The 15102-nt window shown below is 44.5% G+C and overlaps 1 protein-coding gene across 2 annotated transcripts in view; it reads left to right on the top strand.

Moving 5' to 3' along the window:
• The window catches only part of prrc1 (proline-rich coiled-coil 1), a 24793-nt gene extending 11550 nt beyond the window's left edge, over nucleotides 1-13243 (top strand). For both annotated transcript variants that reach the window (XM_037265854.1, XM_037265855.1), the window contains exon 9: nucleotides 12564-13243. In XM_037265854.1, coding sequence (XP_037121749.1) covers nucleotides 12564-12773 — 210 coding nt within the window. In that variant the 3' untranslated portion in view covers nucleotides 12774-13243. The remainder of the gene's footprint in view (nucleotides 1-12563) is intronic.
• The last annotated feature ends 1859 nt before the right edge of the window (nucleotides 13244-15102 follow it).

Raw genomic sequence — 15102 nt, 5'->3', positions numbered from 1 at the left:
AGAGTCTGTCCATAGGACAACAATCAGTCGTGCACTGCACAAATCTGGCCTTTATGGAAGAGTGGCAAGAAGAAAGCCATTTCTCAAAGATATCCATAAAAACTCTCGTTTAAAGTTTGCCACAAGCCACCTGGGAGACACACCAAACATGTGGAAGAAGGTGCTCTGGTCAGATGAAACCAAAATCGAACTTTTTGGCCACAATGCAAAACGATATGTTTGGCGTAAAAGCAACACAGCTCATCACCCTGAACACACCATCCCCACTGTCAAACATGGTGGTGGCAGCATCATGGTTTGGGCCTGCTTTTCTTCAGCAGGGACAGGGAAGATGGCTAAAATTGATGGGAAGATGGATGGAGCCAAATACAGGACCATTCTGGAAGAAAACCTGTTGGAGTCTGCAAAAGACCTGAGACTGGGACGGAGATTTATCTTCCAACAGGACAATGATCCAAAACATAAAGCCAAATCTACAATGGAATGGTTAACAAATAGACGTATCCAGGTGTTAGAATGGCCAAGTCAAAGTCCAGACCTGAATCCAATCGAGAATCTGTGGAAAGAGCTGAAGACTGCTGTTCACAAACGCTCTCCATCCAACCTCACTGAGCTCGAGCTGTTTTGCAAGGAAGAATGGGCAAGAATTCCAGTCTCTCGATGTGCAAAACTGATAGAGACATACCCCAAGCGACTTGCAGCTGTAATTGCAGCAAAAGGTGGCGCTACAAAGTATTAGCGCAGGGGTGGGCAAACTTTTTGACTTGCGGGCCGAACTGGGTTCTAAATTTGGACCGGAAGGCCGAACCAGGAGCAGATGGATGTAGTGTTTGTGTGAAGTAATATAAACTACCTGTAAAGGTCATTGCATAAAAGGTTTTGGCCTTTAGTAGGTAGTAAAGCATGGATATTCAAAAAAAGTTTTTTGAAAACAAATGCATTTAATAACAGCATTAAAAAAAAAAAAAGAAATTCACTAAAAAACTGCTATCAGTGATTCTCATAAAATACGACACTGTTATTATGAATAACAGTCTCCATCACTTCAGTGCCTGCAGGTCAGATTAATGCAAGATGTTTATTTTATGAGATCACATCAAACGGCAAACATTCTGACCAAATATATCATCTTGAAGAATCGGTGAAAGCATACATCCAAATAAAGTAATCAAAACGGCAACACGGTGAGGGGTATCTGAACATCAGAGCAGAGTTTTAACTCACAAACACCTGGTAACAGAGGTGAGGAAACGGGAAACACTTCCTTAAAGTAAGCCTTAAGAACTGTACAGGTTAAGATTAGTCGCAAACAAGTGGTGCATCAATATCCTTGAGCATCCTGCATTGTTTGAAAATGAGAATGGTCACTAGTTTCAATCCCTGCTATTTGTACAAATCATATTCAAAATGCATTTTTTTACAACAAACTTGAGAGCCTCCCCTTCATTTTCAGTGGGAACAGTGTTGTTGGTCTCCCTTTTTTGCTAGTGCGTCATAGTCTGGAGTAAAATTTGTTCCGAGGTGTTGGTCCGTTTACCTAGATCTGTGACGGGTTGATGTTGATGTTCATGTGGCTGAACGTCACGTCGCGTACGTCGAGCCAAATTGGCCACTCTTTTTTAAACACTCGGCACTCAGTGTCCATCTTGCTTTTCCTTGGGCGACTCATTTTAATGGAAGGATTCCAGGGGAAGGTTTGTGGGTGGCTTTAGCGTAAAACTATCTGAAATCTCAGCGCGCGAATTACAAGAATGCTGTCGTCACAGCCCACGCTCTAAATTCGGCACTGATACAAATAGAGCGCGAGTGCGACATGTCCGTACTACTGAGTACGTACACGCACTTGTGAGTGTGCACCGAGCTTTCTGACACGGCTTCCGGTAGTAAATGCGCAGGCGAGCGGTTCCCCAGTCATTGCAGGCAAAATGACCCAAAAAAAATTGTAATAATACAATTTATTCAGGGTTGGCGGGCCGGATTAAACGGTCCGGCCCGCGGGCCGTAGTTTGCCCATACCTGTATTAGCGCAAGGGGGCCGAATAATATTGCACGCCCCACTTTTCAGTTTTTTATTTGTTAAAAAAGTTTAAATTATCCAATAAATAGAATAGAATAGAATAGATCTTTATTTGTCATTGTCACATGTACAACGAAATTTAAAAAGTGCCAACCGATCCGCGCATGCGATAAAAAATAAATAGAATAAATAGAACAAAAAGATAAAAAAAACAAGCTAAAAACCCACAGAAGAACATACACAGACATAATCATTTACGTTTAGCTGCATTCAATGTGACTACCGCTGTAGGGTAAAAACTGTTGGCAAATCTGCTAGTCCTCGACCTAATTAATCTGTAGCGTCTGCCTGATGGCAACAGTTCGAAAAGGGAGTGGCCAGGGTGGGAAGTGTCCTTCAGAATGTTCTGTGTTTGTTTGAGACAGCGGGTTCTGTGTAGGTCTTCCAGTGTGGGGAGAGGGCAGCCAATGATCTTCTGTGCTGTGTTGATGACCCCTTGGAGCTTTTTCCTCTGAGCAGCAGTGCAGCTGGAGTACCAAACACATATACAGTACGTTAAAGTGCTTTCTATGGAGCAGCGATAGAAGGACACCAGCAGTCTCTGTGTAATGCTGTGCCTCCTCAGCACCCTTAAAAAGTAGAGTCTCTGCTGGGCCTTTTTAAGCAGCTCAGAGGTGTTCACGCCCCAGGTGAAGCCCCAAAATTTTGTTCCACTTCACGATTGTGTCCCACGTGTTGTTGATTCTTGACAAAAAATTAAACTTTTATATCTTTATGTTTGAAGCCTGAAATGTCGCGAAATGTTGAAAGGTTCAAGGGGGCCGAATACTTTCGCAAGGCACTGTATATAAAATATACAGTACCTCACAAAAGTCAGTACACCCCTCTCAATTCAGCAATGTTTTAATTATATCTTGTCATGGGACAACACTCAAGAAATGACACTTTGATTTAATGTTAGTTACTGTAGATAGTTGTACTAAGTTCATCTTGTTTTCCTTTTCAATTACTTCACTGGTTCTTCTATATCAAACAAATTATTTTAGGTGTATTTGCCTGACATGTTTCGGCGGGTTCTTCCGCCTTCATCAGAGTGTCACTGATGTGGTTGTGACGCGTCTTTATCAGCTGATTGATGAAGGCGTGGCTCACCTGTCAGATTTGACAGGTGAGTCACGCCCTCTGCTGTCAGTTCACCTCTCCAAAATGCTGGTTGTAGAGAGCTCTCTACAACCTGGACCAGCATTGTTTGTTTGTATTATTATTAGTGTGAAGGTGAAGACCTTCACACTATTGTTATTCCTGTCCTTTATTATAATTTTATTATTATTAGTGTGAAGGTGAAGACCTTCACACTATTGTTATTCCTGTCCTTTATTATTATTATTATTATTATTATTATTATTATTATTATTATTATTAGTGTGAAGGTGAAGACCTTCACACTATTGTTATTCCTGTCCTTTATTAGTGTGAAAGTGAAGACCTTCACACTATTGTTATTCCTGTCCTTTATTATTGTGTGAAGGTGAAGGCCTTCACACATTGTTATTCTACTTTATTATTATTATTATTATTATTAGTGTGGAGGTGAAGACCTGCACACTATTGTTATTCCTGTCCTTTATTATTATTAATAGTGTGAAGGTGAAGACCTTCACACTATTGTTATTCCTGTCCTTTATTATTAGTGTGATGGTGAAGACCTTCGCACTATTGTTATTCCTGTCCTTTATTAGTGTGAAGGTGAAGACCTTCACACTATTGTTATTCCTGTCCTTTATTATTATTAGTGTGAAGGTGAAGACCTTCACACTATTGTTATTCCTTCCATCCATCCATCTTCTTCCGCTTATCCGGGGTCGGGTCGCGGGGGCAGCAGCTTTAGGAGGGACTCCCAGACTTCCCTCTCCCCAGCCACTTCATCCAGCTCATCCCGGGGTATCCCAAGGCGTTCCCAGGCCAGCTGAGAGACATAGTCTCTCCAGTGCATCCTGGGTCGTCCCCGGGGTCTCCTACTGGTAGGACATGCCCGGAACACCTCTCCAGGGAGGCGTCCAGGAGGCATCCTGATGAGATGCCCGAGCCACCTCATCTGGCTCCTCTCAACGTGGAGGAGCAGCGGCTCTACTCTGAGTCTCTCCCGGATGACCGAGCTTCTCACCTTATCTCTAAGGGAGAGCCCGGACACCCTGCGGAGGAAACTCATTTCGGCCGCTTGTATCCTGGATCTCGTTCTTTCGGTCACGACCCATAGCTCGTGACCATAGGTGAGGGTAGGAGCATAGATCGACCGGTAAATCAAGAGCTTTGCCTTTTGGTTCAGCTCTCTCTTCACCACGACGGACCGGTACAGAGTCCGCATTACTGCCGACGCTGCACCGATCCGCCTGTCGATCTCGCGCTCCATCCTGCCCTCACTCGTGAACAAGACCCCAAGATACTTGAACTCCTCCACTTGGGGCAGGATCTCATCCCCGATCCGGAGAGGGCATTCCACCCTTTTCCGACCGAGGACCATGGACTCGGATTTGGAGGTGCTGACCCTCATCCCGACCGCTTCACACTCTGCTGCGAACCGCTCCAGTGAGAGCTGGAGATCACGGCCTGAAGAAGCCAACAGCACCACGTCATCTGCAAAAAGCAGAGACGCAATGCTTAGGTCCCCAAACCGGACACCCTTAACGCCTCGGCTGCGCCTAGAAATTCTGTCCATAAAAATTATGAACAGAATCGGTGACAAAGGGCAGCCTTGGCGGAGTCCAACCCTCACTGGGAACGAATCCGACTTACTGCCGCAAATGCGGACCAAACTCTGGCATCGGTGATACAGGGACCGAACCGCCCTCATAAGTTGGCTCGGCACCCCGTACTCCCGAAGCACCCTCCACAGAACCTCCCGAGGGACACGGTCGAACGCCTTCTCCAAGTCCACAAAACACATGTGGACTGGTTGGGCGAACCTTCGAGGATCCTGCCGAGGGTGTAGAGCTGGTCCACTGTTCCACGGCCAGGACGAAAGCCACACTGCTCCTCCTGAATCCGAGGTTCAACCTCCCGACGGTCCCCCCTCTCCAGCACCCCTGAATAGACCTTACCAGGGAGGCTGAGGAGTGTGATTCCCCTGTAATTGGAACACACCCTCCGGTCCCCCTTCTTAAAGAGGGGAACCACCACCCCAGTCTGCCAATCCAGAGGCACCGTCCCCGATGTCCACGCAATGCTGTAGAGGTGTGTCAGCCATAACAGCCCCACAACATCCAGAGCCTGTAAGAACTCCGGGCGGATCTCATCCACCCCCGGGACCTTGCCACCGAGGAGTTTTTTAACTACCTCAGTGACTTCGACCCCAGAGATTGGAGAGTCCGCCTCAGAATCTCCAGGCCCTGCTTCCACAATGGAAGGCGTGTCGGTGGAATTGAGGAGGTCTTCGAAGTATTCTCCCCACCGACTCACAACGTCCCGAGTCGAGGTCAGCAGCACGCCATCTCCACTGTACAGCGTTGACTGTGCACTGCTTCCCCCTCCTTAGACGCCGGATGGTGGACCAGAATTTCCTCGAAGCCGTCCGGAAGTCATTTTCCATGGCCTCGCCAAACTCCTCCCACGCCCGGGTTTTTGCCTCAGCAACCGCCGAAGCCGCGTTCCGCTTGGCCAACCGGTACCTGTCAGCTGCCTCCGGAGTCCCGCAGGCCAAAACGGCCCGATAGGACTCCTTCTTCAGCTTGACGGCATCCCTTACCGCTGGTGTCCACCAGCGGGTTCGTGGATTGCCGCCACGACAGGCACCAACGACCTTACGGCCACAGCTCCGGTCGGCTGCCTCAACAATGGAGGCGCGGAACATGGTCCACTCGCACTCAATGTCGTGGGAAAAGCTCTGCCGGAGGTGGGAGTTGAAGCTCTTCCTGACGGGATTCTGCCAGGCGTTCCCAGCAGACCCTCACAGAGCGTTTGGGTCTGCCAGGTCGGACCGGCATCTTCCCCCACCATCGGAGCCAACCCACCACCAGGTGGTGATCAGTTGACAGCTCCGCCCCTCTCTTCACCCGAGTGTCCAAAACATGCGGCCGCAAATCCGATGACACGACTACAAAGTCGATCATCGAACTGCGGCCTAGGGTGTCCTGGTGCCAAGTGCACACATGGACACCCTTATGCTTGAACATGGTGTTCATTATAGAAAATCCGTGTCGAGCACAGAAGTCCATTAATAGAACACACTCGGGTTCAGATCGGGGGGGGGGCGTTCCTCCCAATCACGCCCTTCCAGGTCCCACTGTCATTGCCCACGTGAGCATTGAAGTCACCCAGTAGAACGATGGAGTCCCCAGAAGGAGCGCTCTCCAGGGACTCCAAGAAGGGTGGGTACTCTGACCTGCCGTTTGGTGCATAGACACAAACAACAGTCAGGACCCGTCCCCCCACCCGCAGGCGGAGGGAGGCTACCCTCTCGTTCACTGGGGTGAACCCCAATGTGCAGGCGCCCAGCCCGGGGGCACTAAGTATGCCCACACCTGCTCGACGCCTCTCACCGTGGGCAACTCCAGAGTGGAAGAGAGTCCAGCCCCTCTTGAGAGGGCTTGTTCCAGAGCCCAAACTATGTGTGGAGGCAAGTCCGACTATGTCTAGTCTGAACTTTTCTGCCTCACACACCAGCTCGGGCTCCTTTCCAGCCAGAGAGGTGAGATTCCATGTCCCTAGAGCCAGCCTCTGCAGCCGGGGATCGGACCGCCAAGGTGAAGACCTTCACACTATTGTTATTCCTGTCCTTTATTAGTGTGAAGGTGAAGACCTTCACACTATTGTTATTCCTGTCCTTTATTATTAGTGTGAAGGTGAAGACCTTCACACTATTGTTATTCCTGTCCTTTCCCAGTGTGAAGGTGAATTGTTATTCCTGTCCTTTATTATTATTATTAGTGTGAAGGTGAAGACCTTCAACACTATTGTTATTCCTGTCCTTTATTAGTGTGAAGATGAAGACCTTCACACTATTGTTATTCCTGTCCTTTATTATTATTATTATTATTGTGTGAAGGCGAAGGCACCTAACTAGTCCATAGTGCATTTGTGGTATAAAATTACGCATTCATTCTCAATGGCCCATTCAACATGAACATTCATCACGTTAAGCAAATTCCACCACTTCAACAGAAAGAACCTGATTAGCGCATTTGGTAGCGCAAGCGTCTCCTAAAACGAGCCGTTTCCCCGTGCGGGTTCGATTCTCACGTGTTTTGTCATTACGCAAATTCACGTCACGTTTTCTGCAGTATTTTTCGTTCTAAACATTAGACGTTTTTGCATAATTAGTACATTTGTGGTATAAAATTACGCATTCATTCTTAATGGCCCATTCAACATGAACATTCATCACATTAAGCAATTTCCACCACTACAACAGAAGGAACCTGATTAGCGCAGTTGGTAGCGCAAGCGTCTCCTAACACGAGCCATTTCCCCGTGCGGGTTTGATTCTCACGTGTTTTGTCATTACACAAATTCACGTCACGTTTTCTGCAGTATTTTTCGTTCTAAACATTTAACGTTTTTGCAGAATTAGTACATTTGTGTAAAATTACGCATTCATTCTTAATGGCACATTCAACATGAACATTCATCACATTAAGCAAATTGCACCATTTCAACAGAAGGAACCCTTGACCCCCACTTCCAGTGTGGCGGCCCTCTTGGATTGACCCTGAAGTGCCCCCAATGAACCCAGATCTAACCGGAAGTGCCCCAAATCGGACCGGAAGTGCCCCAAATAAAACCGGAAGTGTCCTAAACAAACCAGAAGTGAGCTTTTAAACCCGGAAGTGACCCCAAATAAACCGGAAGTGACCCCAGCTAAACCGGAAGTGGCCTAAATTAAACCGGAAGTGACCCAAATAAACCGGAAGTGACCCGAATCAAACCGGAAGTGACCTTATTACAACACGAAATGCCCTAAATAGATACATTTGCGCTAAACTTTGCAATTTTTGTCCGATTAAACCCGTTTCAACATTTGCTCTCACTTCTACATTTTTTAACCGATTCAACCCGTTCCAACTTTCAACTGTTCATCTTTTACCTACTTATTCCACAACTTCCCACTTACCAAAAATTTCAAAAATTCAACCAAATTCTCCTAAATTTCGTTTTTCTACTCTAATTTGTACATTTTTCAACCGATGCAACCCATTCCAACTTTCAATTGTTCATCTCTTGCCTACCCATTCCACAACTTCCCACTTACCGAAAATTTCAAATTTGAAATTCAACCAAATTCTCAAAATCTTCGTTTTTCTACACTAATTTAAAGTTAAGTTAAAGTTAAAGTCCCAATGATCGTCACACACACATCTGGGTGTGGTGAAATTTGTCCTCTGCATTTAACCCATCCCCGTGTGATTTTAATCCATCCCCTGGGGGAGAGGGGAGCAGTGAGCAGCAGCGGTGCCGCGCTCGGGAATCATTTGGTGATCAAACCCCCCAATTCCAACCCTTAATGCTGAGTGCCAAGCAGGGAGGCAATGGGTCCCATTTTTATAGTCTTTTGTATGACCCGGCCGGGGTTTGAACCCACAACCTTCCAGTCTCAGGGCGGCCACTGTACCACTAGGCCACTGAGCTGGTAATTTCTACATTTCTCTACCGATTCAACCCATTCCAACTTTCAACTCTTCACCTTTTGCCTACCTATTCCACAACTTCCCACTTACCAAAAATTAAAAACATTCAAATTTGAAATTCGACCAAATTCTCCAAAATGTCGTTTTTCTACTCTAATTTCTACATTTTTCAACTGATTCAACCCATTCCAACTTTCAATTGTAATTCCACATTTTCAAACTTGAAATTCGACCAAATTCTCCAAAATTTCGTTTTTCTACTCTAATTTCTACATTTTTCAACCGATTCAACCCATTCCAACTTTATTCACTTTGTTCACCTTATGCTTACCATATTCACCCCCATTCACCCCCACTTCCACTATGCTTACACAATTCAACCCTTGACCCCCCCTCCAGTGTGGCGGCCATCTTCGATTGACCCTGAAGTGCCCCCAATGAACCCAGAATGAACCGGAAGTGCCCCAAATCAAACCGGAAGTGACCCCAAATAGACCGGAAGTGACCTCAGGTAAACCAGAAGTGACCCCAAATCAAACCGGAAGTGACCTCACGTAAACAGGAAGTGACACAAACAAACCGGAAGTGACCTTTTTAAACCGGAAGTGACCCCAAATAAACCGAAAAAGTGAACTCTGCTAAACCGGAAGTGATCTCTGCTAAACCGGAAATGACCTAAATTCAACCGAAAGTGCCCCAAATAAACCGGAATTGACCTTTTTTCAACAAGTGCCTTAAATGAAACCAGAAGTGACCTAAATATAACATTTACTCTAACTTTTATAATTTTTGTCCGATTCAACCCGTTTCAACTTTTGAACTCCAAAGTGAACCTCTTGAACCTGTAGTTTTCATTTTGTTACAAATTTAAAAAAATGTTGGCGCAAATTTGTTTTAAATTCCCATTCGTGGTCTTCGCCTTAACACGCAATTTCTCCAGAAATTGCATTTTCTAGTTATTATTATTCTACTTATTCGACGCTTAACTACTTCCACATACTTCAACCGATTCACTCCGTTCCACTTTTCACTTATTCCAAATATTCATGACACCGCTGCTTATATTTTTTTCGTTCAAAAACCTTTCCGCAAATTTTTCCCCATTCATTCTTAATGGCAGATTCAACATTTCACATTTACGTTGTTCCAGTTTGGAATTCACATAATTCAACACATTCAACTCACATTGGGGACATTCCCAAACTGTGAAATTTTTGAATTAGTGTGAAGGTCTTCACCTTCACACTAACAATAATAAAGAACAGGAAGAACAATAGTTGACACAGCTTTTAACTCTGGGAGTATTAACTCTGGAAAAGACGTTTTAAAATGCAACGTGTTTTTACTTACAGATTAATTGAATATGATCTTACTTGATTGGACGCAGTGTATCGGACGGGCCATAATCTCCCATTTGTGCTTGCATCATTTCGTTGAATTATTATCACACTAATAATAATAATAATAATAAAGGACAGGAATGACATTAGTGTGAAGGTCTTCACCTTCACACTAATAATAAGAAAGGACAGGAATAACAATAGTGTGAAGGTCTTCACCTTCACACTAATAAAGGACAGGAATAACAATAGTGTGAAGGTCTTCACCTTCACACTAATAATAAAGGACAGGAATAATAATCGAGAATGGAGTAGAATAACATGTGTGAAGGCCATCGCCTTCACACAATAAAGTGAATGGTGTAGAACAGGGGTGGCCAACCAGTCAGAGACTAAGAGCCACATTTTTTTACTGTGTCATCGCAAAGAGCCACATCATACACATGAGCACACATGAACCCCACACATGAACCCCCCCCCCCACACACACACACACCCCTCTGCTCAGCCAAATTTATTGTGTGACATTATGTCACGCACCAACATGATAATGACAAATTGACTCCTACAGTACTAAAACCACAGACCAAAGACCACATTTTCAACAATGAACATTGTGTGCATTGTCTCACACAGACAAACTCTCAGTTCAACAAATTCCACAAACAAAAACATAAGTTTTTTCACTTACTATGTGTGGCGGGACAGACCATTCGTTTTGGTTTGTCGTTTTCAGGAGACAAGATTTCAATAACGTCACTGAGGCAATATTTTAACGAACTCCACTTCATTGTATGGCTTTTTAGTCCGTGCAATGTTCCAAGCCAGTTGAAACGATGCAAGTGTGACAGTCTCTGAGTGCTTCGTAATTTTTTTGAAAAACTGTACCTATTTTTCTGCCTGACTTTTCAAAGTCTCCAAACTTGTGCTTGCGAAATTCAGTCCCTTTTGCAAAGTCCTTATCGATATTGGCATGAAGTGAGCTGAAGTGGCGCTGACCATTTGAAGCTTTTAAATGCGCCAATGACGTCCGACATATCAGGCAGAATGGCTTGCCATAGCGTTCAACAAAAAACAACTTTAACTCTGTTAAAAACGTCCTGTGTTCATCGTCATATATTCGTTTAGCTGTGCATTTTTTCCTTGCCATTTTGGCAAGCGTCTTGTCAGCTTTTCTGGACCTAATGGGCCCCCGTAGTCAGTCGCCATTCATTAAAAAGCCAGCAAAACCAATCGCTCTGTTTGTCCCTCCTCCTTTGCGGGATTTCATCTCACGCGCATGCGCGTTTGACCAAAATACCATATTGAACTCAAGCGAAGCAAATACGCACGAAAAATAAACACAAATGTTGATATGAACGTAAAAGAGCCGCATGAAACCAGCCAAAGAGCCGCATGCGGCTCGCGAGCCGCGGGTTGGCCACCGCTGGTGTAGAATAACGTGTGAAGGCCATCGCCTTCACACAATTACACCAATACGAAGAGTAGAGTAAATAGTGTACCTCCTGGTGAGAATAATCACTGCATCATTAGATACGTAAACAGATTATCAAGTCATGAGTCACCAAAATAAGAAGAAAATGTGAGCTGAATATGCTATAAACCAGGGGTGTCCAAACTTTTTGCAAGGAGGGCCAGATTTGATAAAGTGAAGGGGCCCGGGGGCCAATAGTTTTTTCGGACATTTTTTAACTACAAAAATGTCATGCAAATACACACTGTTATAAAACAAATTTCATTGTCACAATTGTCTATTTTTCAAATGACAAAATAACCAAATATGAGTCACTCAGGCAGATGTGAACAACTCTAAAAACACAAATTCTGCCTTTCATTCATATCTGAAGAGTCAGATAACATTGAACAAACTGTATGAAATACCTTAAATTTACATGAGTTTAAAATTACTTTTGCCTCATGAACATTTTAAACGGGAGTTATAAGTAATGAAAAGTTGTCTGTTATTATTAAAACTTAAAACTAGTGAATTTTGCTCTTGTCATTTACATTATCTTTCAGAAAATAATAGTTTGTGTCAGGTCTACAGGTCCATAACATCAACAGTCTTAACATGGCCACTTCGTAGCTTGCTTTAGTAATATTTATTTTTGACTCACAGTCCCGCGTGAAGAATTGCTGTTGTGATGCCAGTTCAGCTTGGAGCTGCTTCACTTTATCAGCGCGGTCACTCCCTGTTAGCTGGTCGTTTGTGTTCGCAAACTAACCTTTAGGACAATGTAGTATTGCTCCAAATGTTCGTTTAATTTCCTTTAGAGGTCCGTTTGCGCGTGTTAGCACGATCGCGAATTAGCATATTTCCGCTAACTTGTTAGGCTACCCAGTACTTCTTCTTTGCTGCGGGCCAATAAAAACTGGACCGCGGGCCGCAGTTGGCCCGCGGGCCGTAGTTTGGACACCACTGCTATAAACAAAGTTGAGGATCAAAAAACTTATCTGTTCTTAAGAGTCAGCATCTTCTAATAGTGTGTTGAGCAGTGACAACTCCCTGGAGATGGTGTTCTGCAGACCAACAAGATATAAATTTATGCCAGACAGATAATATGTTTGTTTCTCATCTACGTACAGGCTCAGTCTCTGACTCCTCCCGACTACAGCCTTCGATGGTCCGGTCTTATGGTTACAGTAGGTGATGTCCTGGAACGCAGTCTGCCCAACATCGATAAAACAGAATGGCTTTTGGCTATGACGGGGATGACACAGCGGCAAATGATCTATAGTGCCGCCAAAGCGTTGGCTGGAATCTATAAACGGAAGCTGCCACCCAGGACTCTATGAGGCTCTGCTGATTTTTGTGTCTAGGAGCATTTTAGGACATATTGACGGAGTAGCGAAAACTGAGAGCCATTGCAATGTCTGAGATTATTCACAGCTCCATGTTTTTCAAAACTCCTAAGTAATGTTATTGACATTCCGACTCAACTGGATTTTACTGTTGCACATCACTTTGAAAATGAAGCCATTTTAGAAGTAATCACCTGCTCTTCTTTCCTGACATTATATATTAGTGTACTATGTGAGGTTTTGTGTGATTGTTTCCTTGTTTTTTTTTTTTATGTCCCAACTGTTGTAAAAGCAAAGGCATTTTAAAATCATACAATATTTGGCCAAGCCTTTTCACGAATTTCACACTGAATTTGAAACCTGAATCATTACGCCAAAAATTATAAAAGCCTTATTGCCTTATTACATTATATGAAGGGTCATCTCTGCCACATGCAAGAATAAAATAAATGCAACCAAAAGGGTGTCTGGTGATCCTACTCCAATTCAGTTCACACAGTGCAGTTTGCACGCAGTTTGCGTGCACGCACGCACGCACGCACCCACACACACACGCACGCACACGCACGCACGCACACAGACAGACACACACACACAATACCCCTGGATGAGAGAGCGATTTTCAATTGTCTACTCAAATCTACTTTTTTGTCACTGACAGGTGAACATCGCCTCTTCGGAGGGAAGTCTAATGACACCACAAAAAATTACAAGAGTCATTGAAAGTTGCTTTTTATTTTTTGCTTTTTTTCAGAACTAAAGTCTCAGTCCTTCTCAAATAGTGGGGCCAGGGGGGGGTGCGTGTGACCCCGGGGAACATCCTTTTTTTGGCTGTACTAGATTAAAGGGTAATTAGACATCCACGGCAGTAGGTGGGAGTGGCGGTATAATTGTAAGAGTGTGCGCAGGGAGTACAGTAATCCCTCGCTACTTCGCGCTTCACTTTACTTCACTTCGCTCTATCATGGATTTTTTTCAAAACTTGTATTGCGGACAGTTTTGGTGCATCGCGGATTTTATTTATTTTTTTATGTCTCACTCACACACATTCACATCGTGATATGCAGGAATGAAGCACACAACACTGACAACAAGACAGGCAAGTGCACCCCTCCACCATCAGCGACATCGGGCGTCACTTGGAGCGTGTGACTTTGTTTGACCATATGACACTAATAGCCAATGGGAACCTGTTGAGCTGTGTCCTTGTCCTTGATTGGCTTAGCAGTTCTAGCTACAATTTATCTCAGCCTCCGCACTGTATCCACTCCATCCACGTCCAAACCCCGGCCCGCGGGGCAAATCCGGCCCCCGGTCAGATTTCATACCGCCCGCAGCTACTAGGGCTGTGGACTCGGTCGGATTTTTTGCACCGAGTCCGAGTCCGGCCTCTTGACCACGAGTCCGAGTCCGGCTGTCCATTTTTTTCTGTTAATTCATGTGACTGCTTAGTCTTTATTCAAGGCTAATTTAGATCAAAATCTAAATAATTACAACAGTTTTGTGATGGCTTTGTCTTTATTAAACATATAAACGAATACAATAAACAGATACTTTCAAGTTTTAATCATTAATTACACCATTATAGCTCAGACATTTATCTAAACACAAATAATTAGTGACGACCCCACAACTATCGAAACACATCAATGATATAAGCTGGGTGACATAATCGTCCTTGACATTGGTACATAATGTAAACATTAGCCTAAGTGCAACTCAACGTGGCCGCATTGATCGTAACTTACGCTCCGTTTCCCCCCCAAATCTAGAGGCAAAACATTGTTTTCTCACTACTCCCGGGTTCTTCCATCTTGGCTGCGCGCGGGGCATTGTGGGTCTTGTACGTGCACGCACGCAGGCAGGCAGGCGCGGGCGCGCACGCAACAACTAAATTTGTCTTCATAACAAGCAAGCAGGGCTGTGGACAGTATTCCTGCGCGCATTCTCAGCAGCATGATGAAAATAAAACGTCACTGAGGCATACTTTAACGAACTCCACTTCATTGTATGGCTTTTTAGCCCGTGCAATGTTCCAAGCCAGTTGAAACAATGCAAGTGTGACAGTCTCTGAGTGCTTCGTAATTTTTTTGAAAAACTGTACCTATTTTTCTGCCTGACTTTTCAAAGTCTCCAAACTTGTGCTTGCGAAATTCAGTCCCTTTTGCAAAGTCCTTATCGATATTGGCATGAAGTGAGCTGAAGTGGCGCTGACCATTTGAAGCTTTTAAATGCGCCAATGACGTCCGACATATCAGGCAGAATGGCTTGCCATAGCGTTCAACAAAAACAACTTTAACTCTGTTAAAAACGTCCTGTGTTC

Source organism: Syngnathus acus, chromosome 12 (assembly GCF_901709675.1).
Source record: "Syngnathus acus chromosome 12, fSynAcu1.2, whole genome shotgun sequence".
NCBI classification, from domain to species: Eukaryota; Metazoa; Chordata; class Actinopteri; order Syngnathiformes; family Syngnathidae; genus Syngnathus; species Syngnathus acus.
This window is presented reverse-complemented; position numbering and strand designations above follow the sequence as displayed.